At 45.6% G+C, this 15,694-nt stretch overlaps 1 protein-coding gene across 1 annotated transcript in view; it reads right to left on the bottom strand.

Moving 5' to 3' along the window:
- ARHGEF26 (Rho guanine nucleotide exchange factor 26) overlaps positions 1–15,687 on the bottom strand; it is a 31,087-nt gene extending 15,400 nt beyond the window's left edge. Inside the window, exons 1-5 of the mRNA XM_018079277.2 lie at positions 15,571–15,687; positions 14,098–14,134; positions 12,049–12,194; positions 8,259–8,315; positions 5,460–5,620 (exon numbers count right to left, since the gene is read on the bottom strand). Of these exons, the coding sequence (XP_017934766.1) occupies positions 5,460–5,620; positions 8,259–8,315; positions 12,049–12,194; positions 14,098–14,134; positions 15,571–15,639 (470 nt within the window). The 5' untranslated portion in view covers positions 15,640–15,687. The remainder of the gene's footprint in view (positions 1–5,459; positions 5,621–8,258; positions 8,316–12,048; positions 12,195–14,097; positions 14,135–15,570) is intronic.
- Positions 15,688–15,694: the final 7 nt, after the last annotated feature.

Raw genomic sequence — 15,694 nt, 5'->3', positions numbered from 1 at the left:
TAATGGAAACCAACCTGTATCTACACACATAAATATTACACCAAACCCCGCACAGCCAACAGCCCATAAAACACCTTTTACTGGGCAATGCCCACTGAACTCTCCAAACCTGGGCTGGCACCTGCAATCCCTCAGTCCCTGCAAACACTGGTGCTGCTGTAACACAACAGAACTAATCCATTGTTGCTCATATAAGAATATGAATCATATAAAAACATCAATTAAGCATTGCTTTGCCTTGGGAAACTCTCCACCTCAGCTAGAAACAGCAGTGACTTAGAGTGCCCAGCAAACTCTGCAGGGAAAGTGTGGAATTTATTTTCATTTCCAATGACAAATTCCCCCCAGGCTCCTGCCCCCAGCCCTCAGAGCCAGCGGGTGCTGCCCTGGGCACCCCCGAGGCTGTGCCACACCACAAACACTGCCAGGCTCATCTCCCCACCAAGGTGCCCACGCTGAAGCTCCAGACAAGGGCAAGGCCAGAGGGCAGGTTGGACGGCCCCGGGAGGTGCTTTCAGCAGGGGGAGCAGCAGTGCCTGTCACGGGATAGCCAAGGGCAGGACACAGCCCCCAGTGCTGCTGGATCCTCCCTGTGCCACCCCGGGCTCTGCAGCCCCTTCCCTGCCCCTCTGCAGCCCCTTCCCTGCCCCTCTGCAGCCATCATCCAGGGCAGCAAAACATCCCACAAGCCTAAAACCAGGGAGAGAGCCACAGGGTTTGACTGCTGCACACAAAGCTGCTTCTCCTCTAAAACGTTCAAATAAACGTCTGTATCCATGATGTTCCTACTGACACAGCCACATCCATAGGAGCAGCACATCCCACCCTGGTAGGGGACATTCCCCTGGTACAAACCCCACAGACCCACTTCACTGCTCCCAGAGCAATGGGCAGGCCTGAGCCCAGCTCCTGTGTGTGCAGGGACAGCCTCCAGCTCAGGAACTGCAGGTTTGAAATCTCATTTAAACACAGCACATTGAGCCCAGAGTCCCTGAGAGGAGCCAGGGGGACACACATCCATCCTTCCCCTGACAGCCTGGCTGAACACAGAGCTTTCCAGGCTTACCAACACCTTGGTGCCTTCTCAAAGCTGCACATTTGTTGTGCAAGAAGGGCAGTGGCAGATCTCAAACCACACTGATCTCGCTCAGCCCCAGCCAAGAGAAGCTGCTGCTTCCCTCTGCATCAGGCTCTGCCCAAGGAAAGCTGAGATGTGAGTCCCAGAACTGCTGAACCTCCACCTACTTTACTGCCAAAGGAACACCCAGATAAACACAGTTAGTCTATTTTGTGTTTCCTGCAGCAACAGTAAATCTAAATATTGGTGAGAGATCCCTAAACTGCTCCCACAACAGCCCTGCAAGCCCCACCAGCAAAGCCCAGTGGCTTCAGAGGGTCTGTGTGGGCAGTCCCAGAGATTGTGACCCCAGTGCTCTGCAGGAAGGGACCTACAGGACAAACACAGTTTGGGTTACAGCTGGAAGGCTTTACAGGTTTTAAGTACTTTTGTTCTACTGTCCTCAAACACAAGTATTCACATAAATCACTCTGTGCAGAGGGTGGGTCACAGAAGAGCCACAGGCTGCAAGAAATCAGCTGCAAATGCTGCCCTGGGATGATTTCTTTGTTTTCTTCTTTAAACAGAGAATATGTTTCCATCATACAGGAATGGGTTTCAGTACAAATAGCTGTCAGGGCAGCTGGCAGCTCCACACCATAGTTCTGGCCACGGAGCTCCCACAGCTCCTGTCCCTGCCCCTCCTCTCCAGGCCAGTCCCCAGCATCACTGTGGGCCCACACCTGAGGACACTGGAGCTGCTCTGGCAATGGTTCAGCTCAAAAGAAACTGGGTTTAGCTGATGCCAAAACTATCCGTTGCTGGGTAACAGAAACCATCTTAAGTCACCACTGAGGGAAACTCTGGGGTTTGGGTGTTTTTATTTTTAAAAAACTAGCTATCCTGTTAATGTTAAAACCAGCCCTTGCAAGGCAATTAGAGGGAGAAGTGGCAGTTCATGGGCTGAGGGCCTGAGATAGAGAAAGAAGAATTATCTCCAAAAATACCTAATAATAGCCACAAAAAAGAAACTGAACACAAAGGACTGAACTGGAACTAGAGCAAGGACTGACAGGAGAGTTTTGAAAAGTAATCCAGTGAGAAGAGGAAAAGTTCTGAGGGGACCTGACAGTGAGTCTCCTCCCAGGAATCTGGGACACAGTCACAGACCTTGTGTGCTACCTCTGCACAGGAAGATCAGTGACAGTACAGAGCTTTGGAGTCAGAGAGGGACACAGAGACAATTAATTTGTCAGGATAATTCTGGCAGCAGTAACACACAGAGACACTGAGAGGACACTGTGCAGATGAAGAGCAGATAGGCAAGAAAAAGTTCCCAGAATTCCTGAGAGAGAGAGGCAAACCAAAAAAGACTCTAATGGTCACTGTTCCAGAATACTGGTTTTGTAAATTTAAAATAGCAATTGAACCACCCTTCATCTGACAAACACTGATAATATTGCCAAGCTTCAGCAACTGCAATTGAAAATCAACTAAAATGCACAGCTACAGTCACACAGCTGAGATGAGCTGAGGGCAGAGCAATCCTGGTCAGATCTGCTGTTCCTGAGCACTGGAGTCATGTATCTAATCCTGTCTCCAACAAAGAAACCAAATTATAAACAACAATCCCTGGGCCAGGAATGCAAGTCCCAACTACACATCCTTGTAAAGCTGCTGTTCAGCACCCCAAGGGAACAGTGCAGGGCAACCAGAGCTATTCCAGCTGCCAGGAGAACCCTCTGCACACACAACTCCTACAAGTTAAAGCCACAGAGTTCAGCAACAAGTGCAGGTGTCAGAACAACCCAGAGAGGAAGGAATCAAAGGAAACAGCAGGATAAATGCACTGTCCCAAGTCATCAGCATGATGCAAATCCATAAATGTGTTTTGTGGGCACCTACCTAAAATTTAAAGGGGAGGGAAAAGGTATTTTGGACTCACAGGCTCTACTCACCATATTTTCCCTTTTTGTATTATATGCAGATTTTGGGGTGGTTTTTTGCAATCTGTCAAAGAAACTGAGCAACAGAACTCTGCTTTCTCTAAAAGTAATGTTTTTAATGCTTGTTAACTGATTCAACACATACACTCAAATGATCACAAGGGCTGCAATGAATCTCTATCATATAAAGTATGTGGGAAAGAGGTGATATGTTAATCTAATTTACAAAAAAAGCGCTGTGAGGAAGCCTACCTGGTTCCTAACATATATTCACACATTTAAAATTAAATTAGGATACTCAGACAAGCTGCAAACCTCCCCCACAAACACACACTAAAGAAATCAAGACAGAGTTTACAGTTAGAACCTGTCCAGATCCTTTTGTTACTGTCTTTTTCTGCCAAAGCACATCTGAGACCATAGAAGTTTTTTGCCTTTTGTTGGTCTGGTGGCAGAGGCACAAATGCTAAAGCTTTCCTTTCTCTTAGGAGCCTGGTGATTTAACCTGCCAGACCAACTGTTCCTCAAGACATTTCCCAGATTTCCCTGTGGCTGCTCTTTCCCCAGGGAGGCTCCTGGGGAGCTGTGTCCTCTCTTGCCCCACATCCCCCCACTGATTTCTCAGTGCTCAGCCCATTCCTCACGGAGCTGTCCCAAGGCATCCCCACAGCCCAGCCCAAGGGCTCCCCTGGATCTGTGGGAGTTCAGCTCCAGCACCTCTGAACTCCCAGATCTCACACCCAGGCAGATACACAATGAAAGACTGAAGCTCTCCGAAGCACCTTCCAAGAGGTTCCCACAAGCACACCCAGTGAGTGCTGCCCAAATTATTCAGCTCCACTCTCTCTGTCAGAGACATTCCAGTGAGCTCCCAGGAGCAGGGAGGACTGCTGCCTGCATTCTGCTTCCAACAAAGGCAGCTTTGTTCCCCCAGGAATGGCCCTGTCATGCACCAGAGGCCTATCCTGGTGTTTCTGGACAGTCTCCACTAAACATGTTCCAAGGCAAAGTTCCTAGATAGAAGCTTTTAGCAATTTTGACTAAAGTACTTTTATAAAGTATTTTTATCAGCTCCAATTCTTCAGCTCAACTTTTGCCTGAGCAACCAAACCCACTGGTAACTACACCCATACTCAGGTTTTATGTTTTTAAGTAAAGGCTGCTTAAAATACAGCAGAATGGGACAGATGCTCACTTTTATAACAAAAGTATAGATTTTGCTGCCTTGAAAGACCTTGAAAATAGAAAGAGACAGTTCAAAGACACCAAGAAAGAGGTTTCTGGTTTAAAATCACTTCCATTATTTACACAAGTGATGTTGGTCAAAGCCAGCACAAAGTTTTGTTACAGTTTAACAGTATTGCATAATTCAGGAAAGAAAATATGTTTTCATTTAAGTGTAAAAAGGAGTTACGACTTCTGCTTTTACTCCAAGTTATAAAAAAAGCCAAGTTCTTAAACCATTGGGCTTTACAGACAAGAAAAAATGAGATTATAATTCTAGGCTAGTGGGGTATTTTTCCATGCTTTCCTTTTTTTTTTTTCTCTCCCCCTCCCACTTCCTTTGAAGACCGTTAATCAAAAGGGTTTTAAGAGTTCCCCTCAAAATACTGCTCTCCCCACCCCCATCATACTCTACTTTTACAAAAAACACTTCATGTAAGGAGAAGCCTTTAAAAAGTACATTTCCTTGAAAATACAGAGTTGATAATCTGCATTCCCTGACACCACTGCTGGGTACAACCCACTCCTGAGGTGGCTGAGGGGTCACACAAGACCCAACTCCTGGCAAAAGACCTCAGCTACAAGAGAGAGAGAGAAAAGGGAACAGAGGAAAGGGAAAGCACCCCAGCCAAATCCAAATCCTGTCCTATAGCTCCTACACTGGGTTTGCACTTGGCACAACACATCGGCCTCTCTCCCAGGTACATCCATGGAACAAAACCTTGGTTCTCCAAAACCTTCAGAAGACAAAGTCAAATTGCTGCCCAGCAGATGCCAAATTCCACAGACTTTATGGGGTTTCAGAGAAAATGCTAAAAAGGACTTTACCACAACTGGGAACATGAAACTTCACAAGTTCCACAAAGGTACATGAGGGTTTAATGCTAAAGAATTCAGATTTCAACATCACAGTTTCTACAAGAAGGACAATTTCTACACAGGAGACAAAAGAAGAGGGCACAAAGAAAAAAATATTCAGATTCCTTATTGAACCCTGAGCCCCTCTGTGAAAGAAAACCAACACTTCTGTGTTCCACAGGTAGAGAGACCCACGCAGAGCTGTCCAGAGAGACAGTTGAGAGCACCCAGTGCCTTCCCCAGGCCACAGCCTGGACTTCACGAGTTTGGGAAGAAATGGTCACCAGTAAAATGGTCACTTCAGCTTCCAACAAGAAACTTGCTTCTATGTTAAAGCTGTATAATTCTTTTAAAAGCAGAAATGCTGCACTTACTTTTTGCTTGCTTCGTAAACATCCGTGATGTTGGAGAAGAGGTGGTGGCTCTCTGTTTTGGTCATTGTGAGGCTCAGTTCCCTGGAATTTTTAAACATCCGGATCAGAATCTCCAAGCTCAGCAAGTAAGAATGCTCAGAAGAAATCACTTCAAATATTGCCTGCAAAGTAGAGGGGGGAAAGAAAAGACTTATTAGTGACTGGGCTTTTTTTAATTAAAAGAAAAGAAATGCTGAGGAGGGGTGCAAAGCAAAGTTTTTGCATGTAAACTACAGATTATGACATAAATATTCACTTCCATGATAGTTGCATCACTTACTTTGAAATAAGTGATTTAACACTAGAAAAAAGGACTTTTTTAAGAAGTCTATATTCAGAGTTTTCAATGCAACTGCAAACAGAGGGTTTGAAGACAACTCCAGACCAAGTGTGACCACTCCCCACTCATACTCCTGAGAGGTGGGTTTGGGGGTTTTTGGTGTTTGTTTTTTGGGGTTTGGTTTTGAACAGGTCCATTCCTGTGGTCTGTCTGGAAGGTTCCCATCAGTCCCACGACTGCTGGCCAGGCCCTGCTTGCCTTTGCTCTTCCTGACCAGCAGCTGCTCAGTTCTGACTGTCCCTGGGGCACAGGCCAAGCCCTGCAGGAGAGGAGCCTGGACCCAGAGCTGGGCCAGCACTGACACCTTGGGTCCCTCCAGCACCAGGATCAGGCACAGGAGGGGCCAGGACAGGGTGGCAGCCGGTGTCCCCTGGGTGGGCAGTGACCAGACACGGGACAGGCACAGCTCCAGGGGTCCCTGACCCCTCTGACCCACCCCCCTGCACTCCATGAGAGCCCACTGGTCCTCCCACCAGCTGGCACACAAAGCAAACTGGTGATGGACCCTCTGACTTTGAAATCCATACACTTGTTCCACTGGAACTTTTTTATCTCTGATGTAAAAACCTATTCAGCTCTCAGACATTTACAGTTGTCTGAAGGTACATGGGTAATAGAACTTTATAGTTCTCAATATAACCAATGTTGATACTTGCATCTACTATTTCATTAGTTATCTGCTACTAACTCCTCTAAAACCAAAGGAGAAATACCCAAACACAACAGCACAGGGGTGAGGTTGGAGGCACGAGGCTGAGGTCCCTCATGGGCTTCTTCCCAGTTTGGTAACAATAAATTAAATAAATGGGACAAAGAAAGACACTTTGCTTCTAAAGTGTAAGGAAGGGAGTATCATCTCACCATGACCCAAACACATTCTGGAGAATAAAAAATAAAGAAGGTTTAAGAATCAATCCTGAGTGACACACAGGAACCCCAGCACACCCAGGGGCTGGGTGGCAGCTCCAGGTGATGCAGAATTCCTGAATGGCACTTGCAGCCAGGCTGTGGTTCATTCCATGATATCAAGGTCAGCAGATGTCCACCCCAATGGACAGGAACTCTCAAGAGGCCAGGGGCACACTGCACTTTGTACACACACACACAGAGCTTCAGCTTGCAAGGAAAGAAGATGTGCTGAAAATAATTTTAGTTCCAACCTATGACATATTTTCTTTAGCCAAAAGATGCAGACCCATCTCACTAATGGGTTCTGAAAAGTGGGATGTGTATGAACACAGGACATGGACATTAATCAAGGCAGAAAACAAACAAATATATTTTTCTGCAGTGACAATGTATTATGGTATAATTATAAAATAATCTAATAGGCTCTAAAAAGCAGTTTAAAGACTAGATAAAGAATAGTTAATAAAAGGCAGTTTAAAAGAAATACATCTATAGCACAACCTCATAATGCAACTACAGCTTAAGAATATTTATTTAGGCTCCCTCTGAAAGAATGGGCCTCTAATATTCAAATAAAAAACCCTCAGGCTTGAAAACATTTTTGGTAACATTAAAGACTTTACATGTAAGAGGCATCCAAAGAACTTGTTCTCTTTGAAAAGATGTAAGTATGATTGGGTTGCAAGTATGGCTTCAGGAAACCCAGACTAAGGGTTCCTGAAGGGTATGACTGAAACCAGTGCCTTGTGTCTCAAAAGCTTCCCAGCAGGAGGAGGTTGAGGTATATCCTGAATTGAAATGAGGACACTGGGACAGGTTACCAGGGCAGGTACCAATGCTACAGTGTTTCTAATGAAAACACCTTGTTTCTTCCCTGCTGCCGGACATACCTCAGGAGCTGCAGGAATACACTTGGCTAGGTCAGGCTATGCTTTCAACACCTCTCATCCCCTTTGAAATAGCCCCTGTAGGTGAGGAAGGAGGGTAAAGCAGATAAAGTGGACACAGGGAGCACAGGGGAAGAGGAAAGTGGATCAAGAGGACAAAAGGAGCAAAGGGGAAGGAGACAGAGAGAGAACAGGTCAGTGCATTGGTGGCGGCGCTGCCAGGGAGGCACCGGCTCTGTCAGGGGACAGGGCAGAGCTCACAGCAGGGACACAGTGCTCTCATGTCCAGCAGGGTTAGTTACAACTCAGGGCCTTTGTAAAAGCTGCTCTTTGTTCCTCATTGCCTTTAAAAATTCACGTGCCACCTCCTCCCTCTGTGATCTCGGGGTTAATGTCACACCTTCCCTGGCACAGCAGTGACTGTGACACTGCCAGGCTGGACCCCCCCTGGCAGGGACACAGCACCTCAGCAACAGACAGGGTTGTGTATTTACTCTCCCTGGGGACACTTCACTCCAGGGCAGGAAGCCAAGCAATGAACTTATCTCCTTGTCAACAGAGCACTGAAGCAGGTGAGCAGTGCAGCCCCAAGCAACCAGCCCCAAGCACAGGTTACTGAGATACCTCCTGCCTCTTCCTCTCCTCCTGGCTGATGGCTTCTGACAATCCATTCTTCTTCACCTGCAAAAGAAATAAAGTGCTATTTTTAAAATCTCTTGGGGAAAAATGTGATTTTAAAAAAATAATACAGGACTATCAAAACATTGCAGCTAAATAATCAGTCCACTCCAGGGACAGCAATGAACCAGCAGAAATCAAAACAATGTCTATATTTGACTTATTGAAAGAATTGTATCATTTCAGTAGAAACTATCCCAAGACACAAACCCAGGAGCACTGCCACGAAAGCAAGCACATGGAATCCCTCAGGTTTATTCTTTCCTGGTGCAAATCACACATATTGTGTCATTTAACAGGAGAACGTTAAAAAACGAAAATCCAAAAACCCAGAAAGCAAAGCACCAAGGATGGCCTGGCTTCCTGCAATTCCCAGAGTGTTAAACCCAGGACCCCAAATCAGGAGGGACACCAGGGAAGGCAAAGAGCCACAGCAGCACACACGTGGAACAGAGACACGCCATGGCCACGAGACCTCACATGCACTTCCCTCCTCCCACTTCCCTCAGTATTCTCCAAAAGCTCCTAATGTTCTATCAGTAACAGCTTTCTCTCCTTACTCCACCTGTTCCCTGGAATTTTAAAGCATATATTATTCCTCACTTTATTCCTGCCCAGCAAGCCCAACACAGCTGGACAGCAGGCTCAGGAATAAAGGAGGAGCAGGGTAAGAGGTGCCACACTTTTTTGCATGCACACCAAAGCAGAGACTCACAGGTGAGTGCTTATGAAAATAATATCAACATTCCAGTGCTGGAGCAGTTGTTCTTTGGAACACAAGTCACAGATTCCCACGGCACCACAAGCAGACACTCCTGGATACCGAGCAAGAACTAATTAAATGCCTGTCTATTAAACCATTAAAGTACCTTTCAGTCAGCAACCTGAAAGTTTCAGAGCCCTCCCCAGGAAGTGCAATGGCACTGGCAGGTACACCACAACCTTCTTCTGGATGCAGTGGAAGACTTTTCTAAAACTACACCAACACAGGAAATACCTGGGAACACATCCCACAGGTGCTCCCTGCTGACACACGCACTGCTCAGGCCCAGGGAGCTCCATGGGCACCCCAGTGAACTCATGTTCCCAAGGGCAGCTGTGCCCCGTGCCCACTGCCTGAGCTCAGGCCCAGGGAGCTCCATGGGCATCCCTGAGTGAACTCATGTTCCCAAGGGCAGCTGTGCCCCGTGCCCACTGCCTGAGCTCAGGCCCAGGGAGCTCCATGGGCATCCCTGAGTGAACTCATGTTCCCAAGGGCAGCTGTGCCCCGTGCCCACTGTCACACGCAGGTGTGAGCACACAAAGTACACATGAGCTCATCCCGTGAGCAAACGGCCCAACCTCACACTCCCAGTCAGCAGCAACACTTCCAAAGAGACAGAGGCCCAGACATGGAGACTATTTCAGGCACTTCTGTGAAAGAAACTTCGATTCCTAATTTTGAAGTGTCCCAAATGTTTTAATTGAAATAGCCTTAAAAAAATCACATTTGTGACACTATGCAAACAAAAGGCTTAAGGCAAGAACATGACCAGAAGGACTGGAAGAGGCCCAACAGCACAGCTACTAATGCTGTGTGTCATCACATTGGACTGGCTTTTCCTCAGCAACTCAGTTATGACTGATTCAACCATGGAGATGAGGAGGAAAGGATGAAAGGACAACAGGTGAACTCTGGTTAGGAACAAGAAGTTCCCTCAAAATAAGGAGGTGGTGAAGGGAGGGAACATCACTGGAAATATTTCTTTGAGAAATACAAAAAGTGGCTGCACCATAAAGCAAATTGAAGATAAGCCCTTTGGTATAGGGAGAGAAATGAGAGCCCCTGCAGAGATGAGCCCTGGAGATCCCTGACAGTCAAACCAGGCAGATCCCTGGCAGCCAAAGCACAGAGAAGCAGCAGCCATGAACAGGGACAGTGTGCTTCTGTAAAGCAACTCACAGCAGCTTTTCAAATCAAGGAGAAAACAATCACAACCAAGATCAATCTCAGTTTCACATGTGTGTGTACACTGCAGGAAGGCAGAAACACCCTTTTTATTACTATTATCATAAAGAATTTGACAGTTCCATGCCTGAAGTTCACTAGTCCTCAAACAGAGCCTGGTCAAAGAAACCTCCTGCAGAGAGAGGGGTTCCCTCTGCCATCTCCCCTCCATCTCCCAGCACAGGCACTGCTAACAAACACCAGAAACATTATGCTCCTCCTTCCCTAACATATGCTGAAACCCAGGACTGACATTTTCCAGCTGACTTCCTGCTACAACTCCAGACTCACTTTTTCACTTTTTAATACCCATTGACAGCACGTAATTTTTCCAGAGTTACAACCACAGTCACTATGAGGCTCAGACTGCCAGATTTTGGTTTCTCCATGCACCACCTTTCCCCTCCTACTCCCCACTTCCAACCTTGTAAACCAAGTACAGACAGTGCACAAGTTGCTGTGCTCGAACAGCACAGAACAAGTTGGTTTCTGTAACTGAAGAATGGGACAGTTCCCTTCCTGAGATGGTCTCTGTGCTATTTTTGTCTCACAACAAATTAGTATTTGAAATTATCATTATTATTATTACTGAATAGCATTCTTCCAAAATACCTCAGCTGGTGAGCATTTAACTGCTAGTTTGCCCAGAAGGCAGAAAAAACAATTTGACTTCATTATACCCAAACTTTTTTGCAACGCTGAGCAAATGAACTATATTTAAAGTATTTGATTTGTTGAAAAAAAACTTAGAGCAAATCTTTTCAAAACCACATCGTCTTGCCTTCTTTATAATCATCGAATCAGGGGGATTCATATTTCAATATCTTACACTTCAAAAGGTCACCAGCATCTGTAAGACAGCTCTGCTAATCAGGCCATCTAAAGACCCGTAGGGGATCTCCCTGAGGCTTGATCACTCATTTACTGGAACATGCACAGACGTGGACAGCCAGCAACCCCAGCACTCCAAGGTGATCATGTCATGGCATCATCTCTCTAATGGCAGAGATGAGGACTGGCAACATTCTACATAAACAAAAACCAAAAAACAACCCCAAAGCCTTCATTTTAGGGACATCCCTCCAGAAGCCACAGAAACGATCAAAGGATAAAATTAACCCCAGAAACACAGAATTTTTACAATTTCTTTAGTCTCAAAATCATGTGTAGGGCAAAAACCTGTAAAAATATCAACTGTTCTCAGTAATTTGTCAGTTTATCAGCAGGGAAGGCAGCAAGACTGCAGTACTGATTAAACCAGCTGAATTTACTTTGTTTAATAATGCCATTAAGCCAAAGCCCCTGCAGATGCTTCCCAGCCTGTGCTGGGACAGCAGAGCACCACCAGCTCAACACCCTGCTTTTCAGAATGGTTTCCATTAAACATCTGCACTCGAGTCAACTTAAGAGCTGGTGTGGAGTGATTTAGAACAATTCAGCAGCAGCTTGTTTGTAACTAACTTTTCTTCAGTCTAATTCACCCTGATAGTGAACTCACACAACCCCTTTTTTTAACGAATTGGTGAAGTTGTGTCTTAGCCAAATACAGGGCCCCAAAATGAACTCTCTCGGTTTCACTGCTTTCTATGTGAAACAAAGACCAGTAATTGCTCAGGACTCCCGTGTTGTTCTTATGAAATGAAAAGGAAGATGAAAAACTTCAGCCAAAAACTGCAGCAGCAAGTAAGAAGCCTTTGCTTGAGCCCACCCTGAGCTCTGTCTCTGGCCACAGCAGGATCACACACTCACCACAGAGAGCTGGCTCCACGTCGACCTCAGGGGCTTGTAGTGAAAAACAACCTTGTCATCCGATTTCTGCTCTCGGGGCTCAGACTCTTCATCAGAATCTATGTCCAGAGCCTTTTCCTTATAGTTCTGATATAAAACAGCATTTTCTGTCAAACAACAACAGTGTGTCAGTCATCGCTAGAAAGTTGGTTTAGTTGCTCTCTTAAGAATTATAAGTAACAATTAAACAATGAAAGAAAGCAAAGTGTCACTGTGGCCTCCCCACTCCACCAGACAAAGATAGCATCTGATTTGGGCTGGACAATGGTGCAGTACAGTGACAATGGGTCACTGTACCACTCCCAAAGATCCTCACGGACAGAATTAAAGAACAGATGTGGCCTTTGTCAAGAAAAAAACAAAAACCAATTTTTTCTTCCTTGGTTTGCTGTACCCTATTTTACAATTAGCCAGCAATTAGAAAACAGGACTGTGTCAGTGATCAGTCACTGATCTGGAGGTCTAGCTATTTTCATCTTCAGGACCACCACAAGGCCACTGCCCATGACCACCTTTCTGTCAGCTTTAAATAATGTCTTTGCATTTCACTAAGAGGAGGAAACGATCCCAGTTTCAGAATTAAGGTCAGAACTACTCCAAATAGAAAATTCAAAGCTTTCCTGAGTAAGCACGAGGCCTATGAACCTTAAGACAAAACACCCTATTTGAGTTCTGTCATCATTAATCCAGTACTATCAGTGGCAAAGAAGCCCAGGTGTGGAGCACACCCTGTGCACTTCCCAACCTCCCTGGTCACACAGCCTTTGCAACAGCAGACAGAAAGGACAGAAATTCAACACCACAATGACCCACAGACAGATTAAGCCATTAAGCAAGTGGGCTCTGAAAGGCACTTTTAGATGGGCCAGGCTTTGGATAACATCCAATCCTCCCCTAGAAGGGGAAAGTGGAAGGTCTGGCTGCTCTGCACACAGCCCCAAGCCCATGGTCCCACACCTGGCGGGGTGACCTGTCCCACCTGCCCAGACCCTCCAGCCCCAGTGTTGGACAAGGTCTGGCCTCTGTCTCAGCTCTTTGGGAAGTGTGTACAGGCTGTACAAGAGAGGAAATTGTGTACAGCCACTGCATTCTGAGAGGCACTGCAGAGAAAGTCATTAGCTGGGATCAGTCAAAGGCAGAAGGGAACCACTGGAAGAGAATTTAGAAAACGTCATTAGGAGACAGTGGAGGAGAGAAGAAAATAAGAGTAGGAAAGGGGATGATGCAAAGAGAACACAGTGGGGAGTTCTGAAAACAGACACAAGAGGAAGGTAACACAGCAGCTGAGATGAGCTCAAGGAGGCATTAAGCAGAGAAAAGCCAAGTGAGTAGCAGTTATTACAATAAAACTTCCACAGCTCATAGCCAGGAAAGATTTTTTTTCTTGTTGAAATATTGCGAAAAGCAGCAAACTTGGCAAAGCCCAGAATTAATAAGTACCACAAAAATGCTAATACATGGATAATGTTTTTCTGGCACTTAAACTTGAAGCCAAGGTAGCACAAAAGGAAAATGATGGCAGAGCCAAAGGATTTGCCCCAGCACTTGAGGAAAAGAGAACCAGCTGTGTGACCCAGCAGCTCAGAGCCTAATGACTCAGGTGTGAGCTGCAGGGGTGACCCCAAACCTGCCAGTCATCCATAATGTCCTGCACCTGGGGAGAGCCTCAGGGAACAGGCCTGAAGGCAGTCCCACCTGGAGGGGCCACTCCCCAAGGAACTGTACAGAACTGTCAGGGCTGAGACAGACACATCCAAGAGCTCATCTTTTGGGAGGGACAGGAGGTTGAGAGGAAAAGAAGCCCCTCACATAAACCTGCCATTTTTAGCCTGCCATTTTATAGTCTTTAAAATACCCCTGAAGTATATTTAGGGCCAATATTTCAGTCAGTTTATTGAAAAGCAAGGTACTTAGTCTTTGACTTCCTAGGAAGGAAATGTGAAAACCGACCCTGAAGTTCCTTTCCCATGGGACACAGGGATCAGCCAGCCTGTACAGAACAGGGCTTACCTTCCCCATCGAATGTCCCTTGGCCTTTCAGCATCTTCTGTAGTTTTAACAGAAAAGAGAGAGATCTGTGTTAGAAAGAGAATGCAAAAGAACCACAGCAACAAGAACTTGTTTTATTCAACACTTAGGCACCAAATCAACAGGCCCTAACCTATAAACTCTGGATGTTGGACAGGAGTTCAACAAAAACAACTGTTTCACCACAGCAAGTGGAAAGCTACTCTAGTTTAATTCCTCTCATGCATTGTTTATATGCATTTTCCCAAAATGTTTCATTTTCCCTGTGTTTCAAAAGCACAATATACTGGTTTGAGAGGGGTTCAGTGAACCTGCACCTCATCCCACTGTCTCAGCCTTTCCTAGGAGGCCACAAGGCCCAGGACTGAGTGGCTGCCCTTCCACACTCTGCACACAACACCCACTGTAAGTACTTTGTAAGTGAACGTCTTGAAAGCAAAACAAACCTCTGAAATCAAACAGCTGTTCTGGTGCAACATATCCTGTGGGCTAAGAGTCTAATAAAACACTTCTGGCAGAGAGCTCTGTGTGTTAGGACAGGACAATGAGACATCCTCCCATTCTAAACATAACTTACTGTTCAAGTCTATTACCAAACCAAATCACTTCCTACTCTGCAGTTGTTCACAACTTGATCAATTCCTATTGCATCACTTGTAGCATTTTCACAAAAGCTTCTATTACCATAATTTTGAATTTGGCTGAAAACTGTCATAAAGCTGATCATCATTTTAATAGCTACAGAATCAGCCCTCAGCCTGGTATAGTTTATTACACAGTTCTAAACACTCCACAGATATCTGTGAACGTATTTCATAAAGTAACAAATTCTATTTAAAAATAAGGAAATACAATATGAACACTATATGTTCAAGCAAAAAAGTATTTTCAGTTAAGTCTTTATAACTTAATTTGAATGCATTAACATGCAATTAAAATCTACCTACTTCTCCCAAGGGATACAACCAAGATTTAAAAACAGGCATTCTGCTTTTACTTGCAAGCATTAAAATTAAGATAACTGAAGTGGTCTCTATCGATTTAAAAACCACACAGTGATTTTTACAAGTAATTTAGAAGCAATGTCTCAGATAGAGGAGAGCAGGAAGAAGTTCATTTTTCTGTCTCTGCTCTAGCAGGCAGAGTTTATTAGGACAATGTCTCTTTTTTTCCTGTTTACTCCTTTCTGGGAAGCGGTTTTTAAGCCATGAGTTCGGTTGGGAGAGCAGCCCTCCGTGTGCTGGGGAATCCAGCAGGAAACGCGAGCACAGTGCTGAGCTGCCCAGATTTCAACAGAATCGTGTCCCTCCAACACCTCGCTAAGAAAACAGCATTAACTAAACAGCAGTAACTACGAGAAGTTTTGCGTTAGCATAAAGCAAACTGAAAAAAAAACGTACAGTCAGCAAATCACGCTCCTGCGGAGCTGCAGCATCACCGCCCAGCGCACCTCACCTTTATCCTGCCCAGGCTCGAAAACTTCTCTTTATCCTCGACCACGGCTTTCAGGATGGGCTGGGACATTCTGTTCTTCTTCTTGCAGTTGGCGGAGCCGTCCAGGTCCACCCCGCTCACCACG

The sequence above is a fragment of the Manacus vitellinus genome, unplaced genomic scaffold (assembly GCF_001715985.3).
Source record: "Manacus vitellinus isolate BGI_N305 unplaced genomic scaffold, ASM171598v3 scaffold_45_pilon, whole genome shotgun sequence".
Classification (NCBI taxonomy): domain Eukaryota; kingdom Metazoa; phylum Chordata; class Aves; order Passeriformes; family Pipridae; genus Manacus; species Manacus vitellinus.
This window is presented reverse-complemented; position numbering and strand designations above follow the sequence as displayed.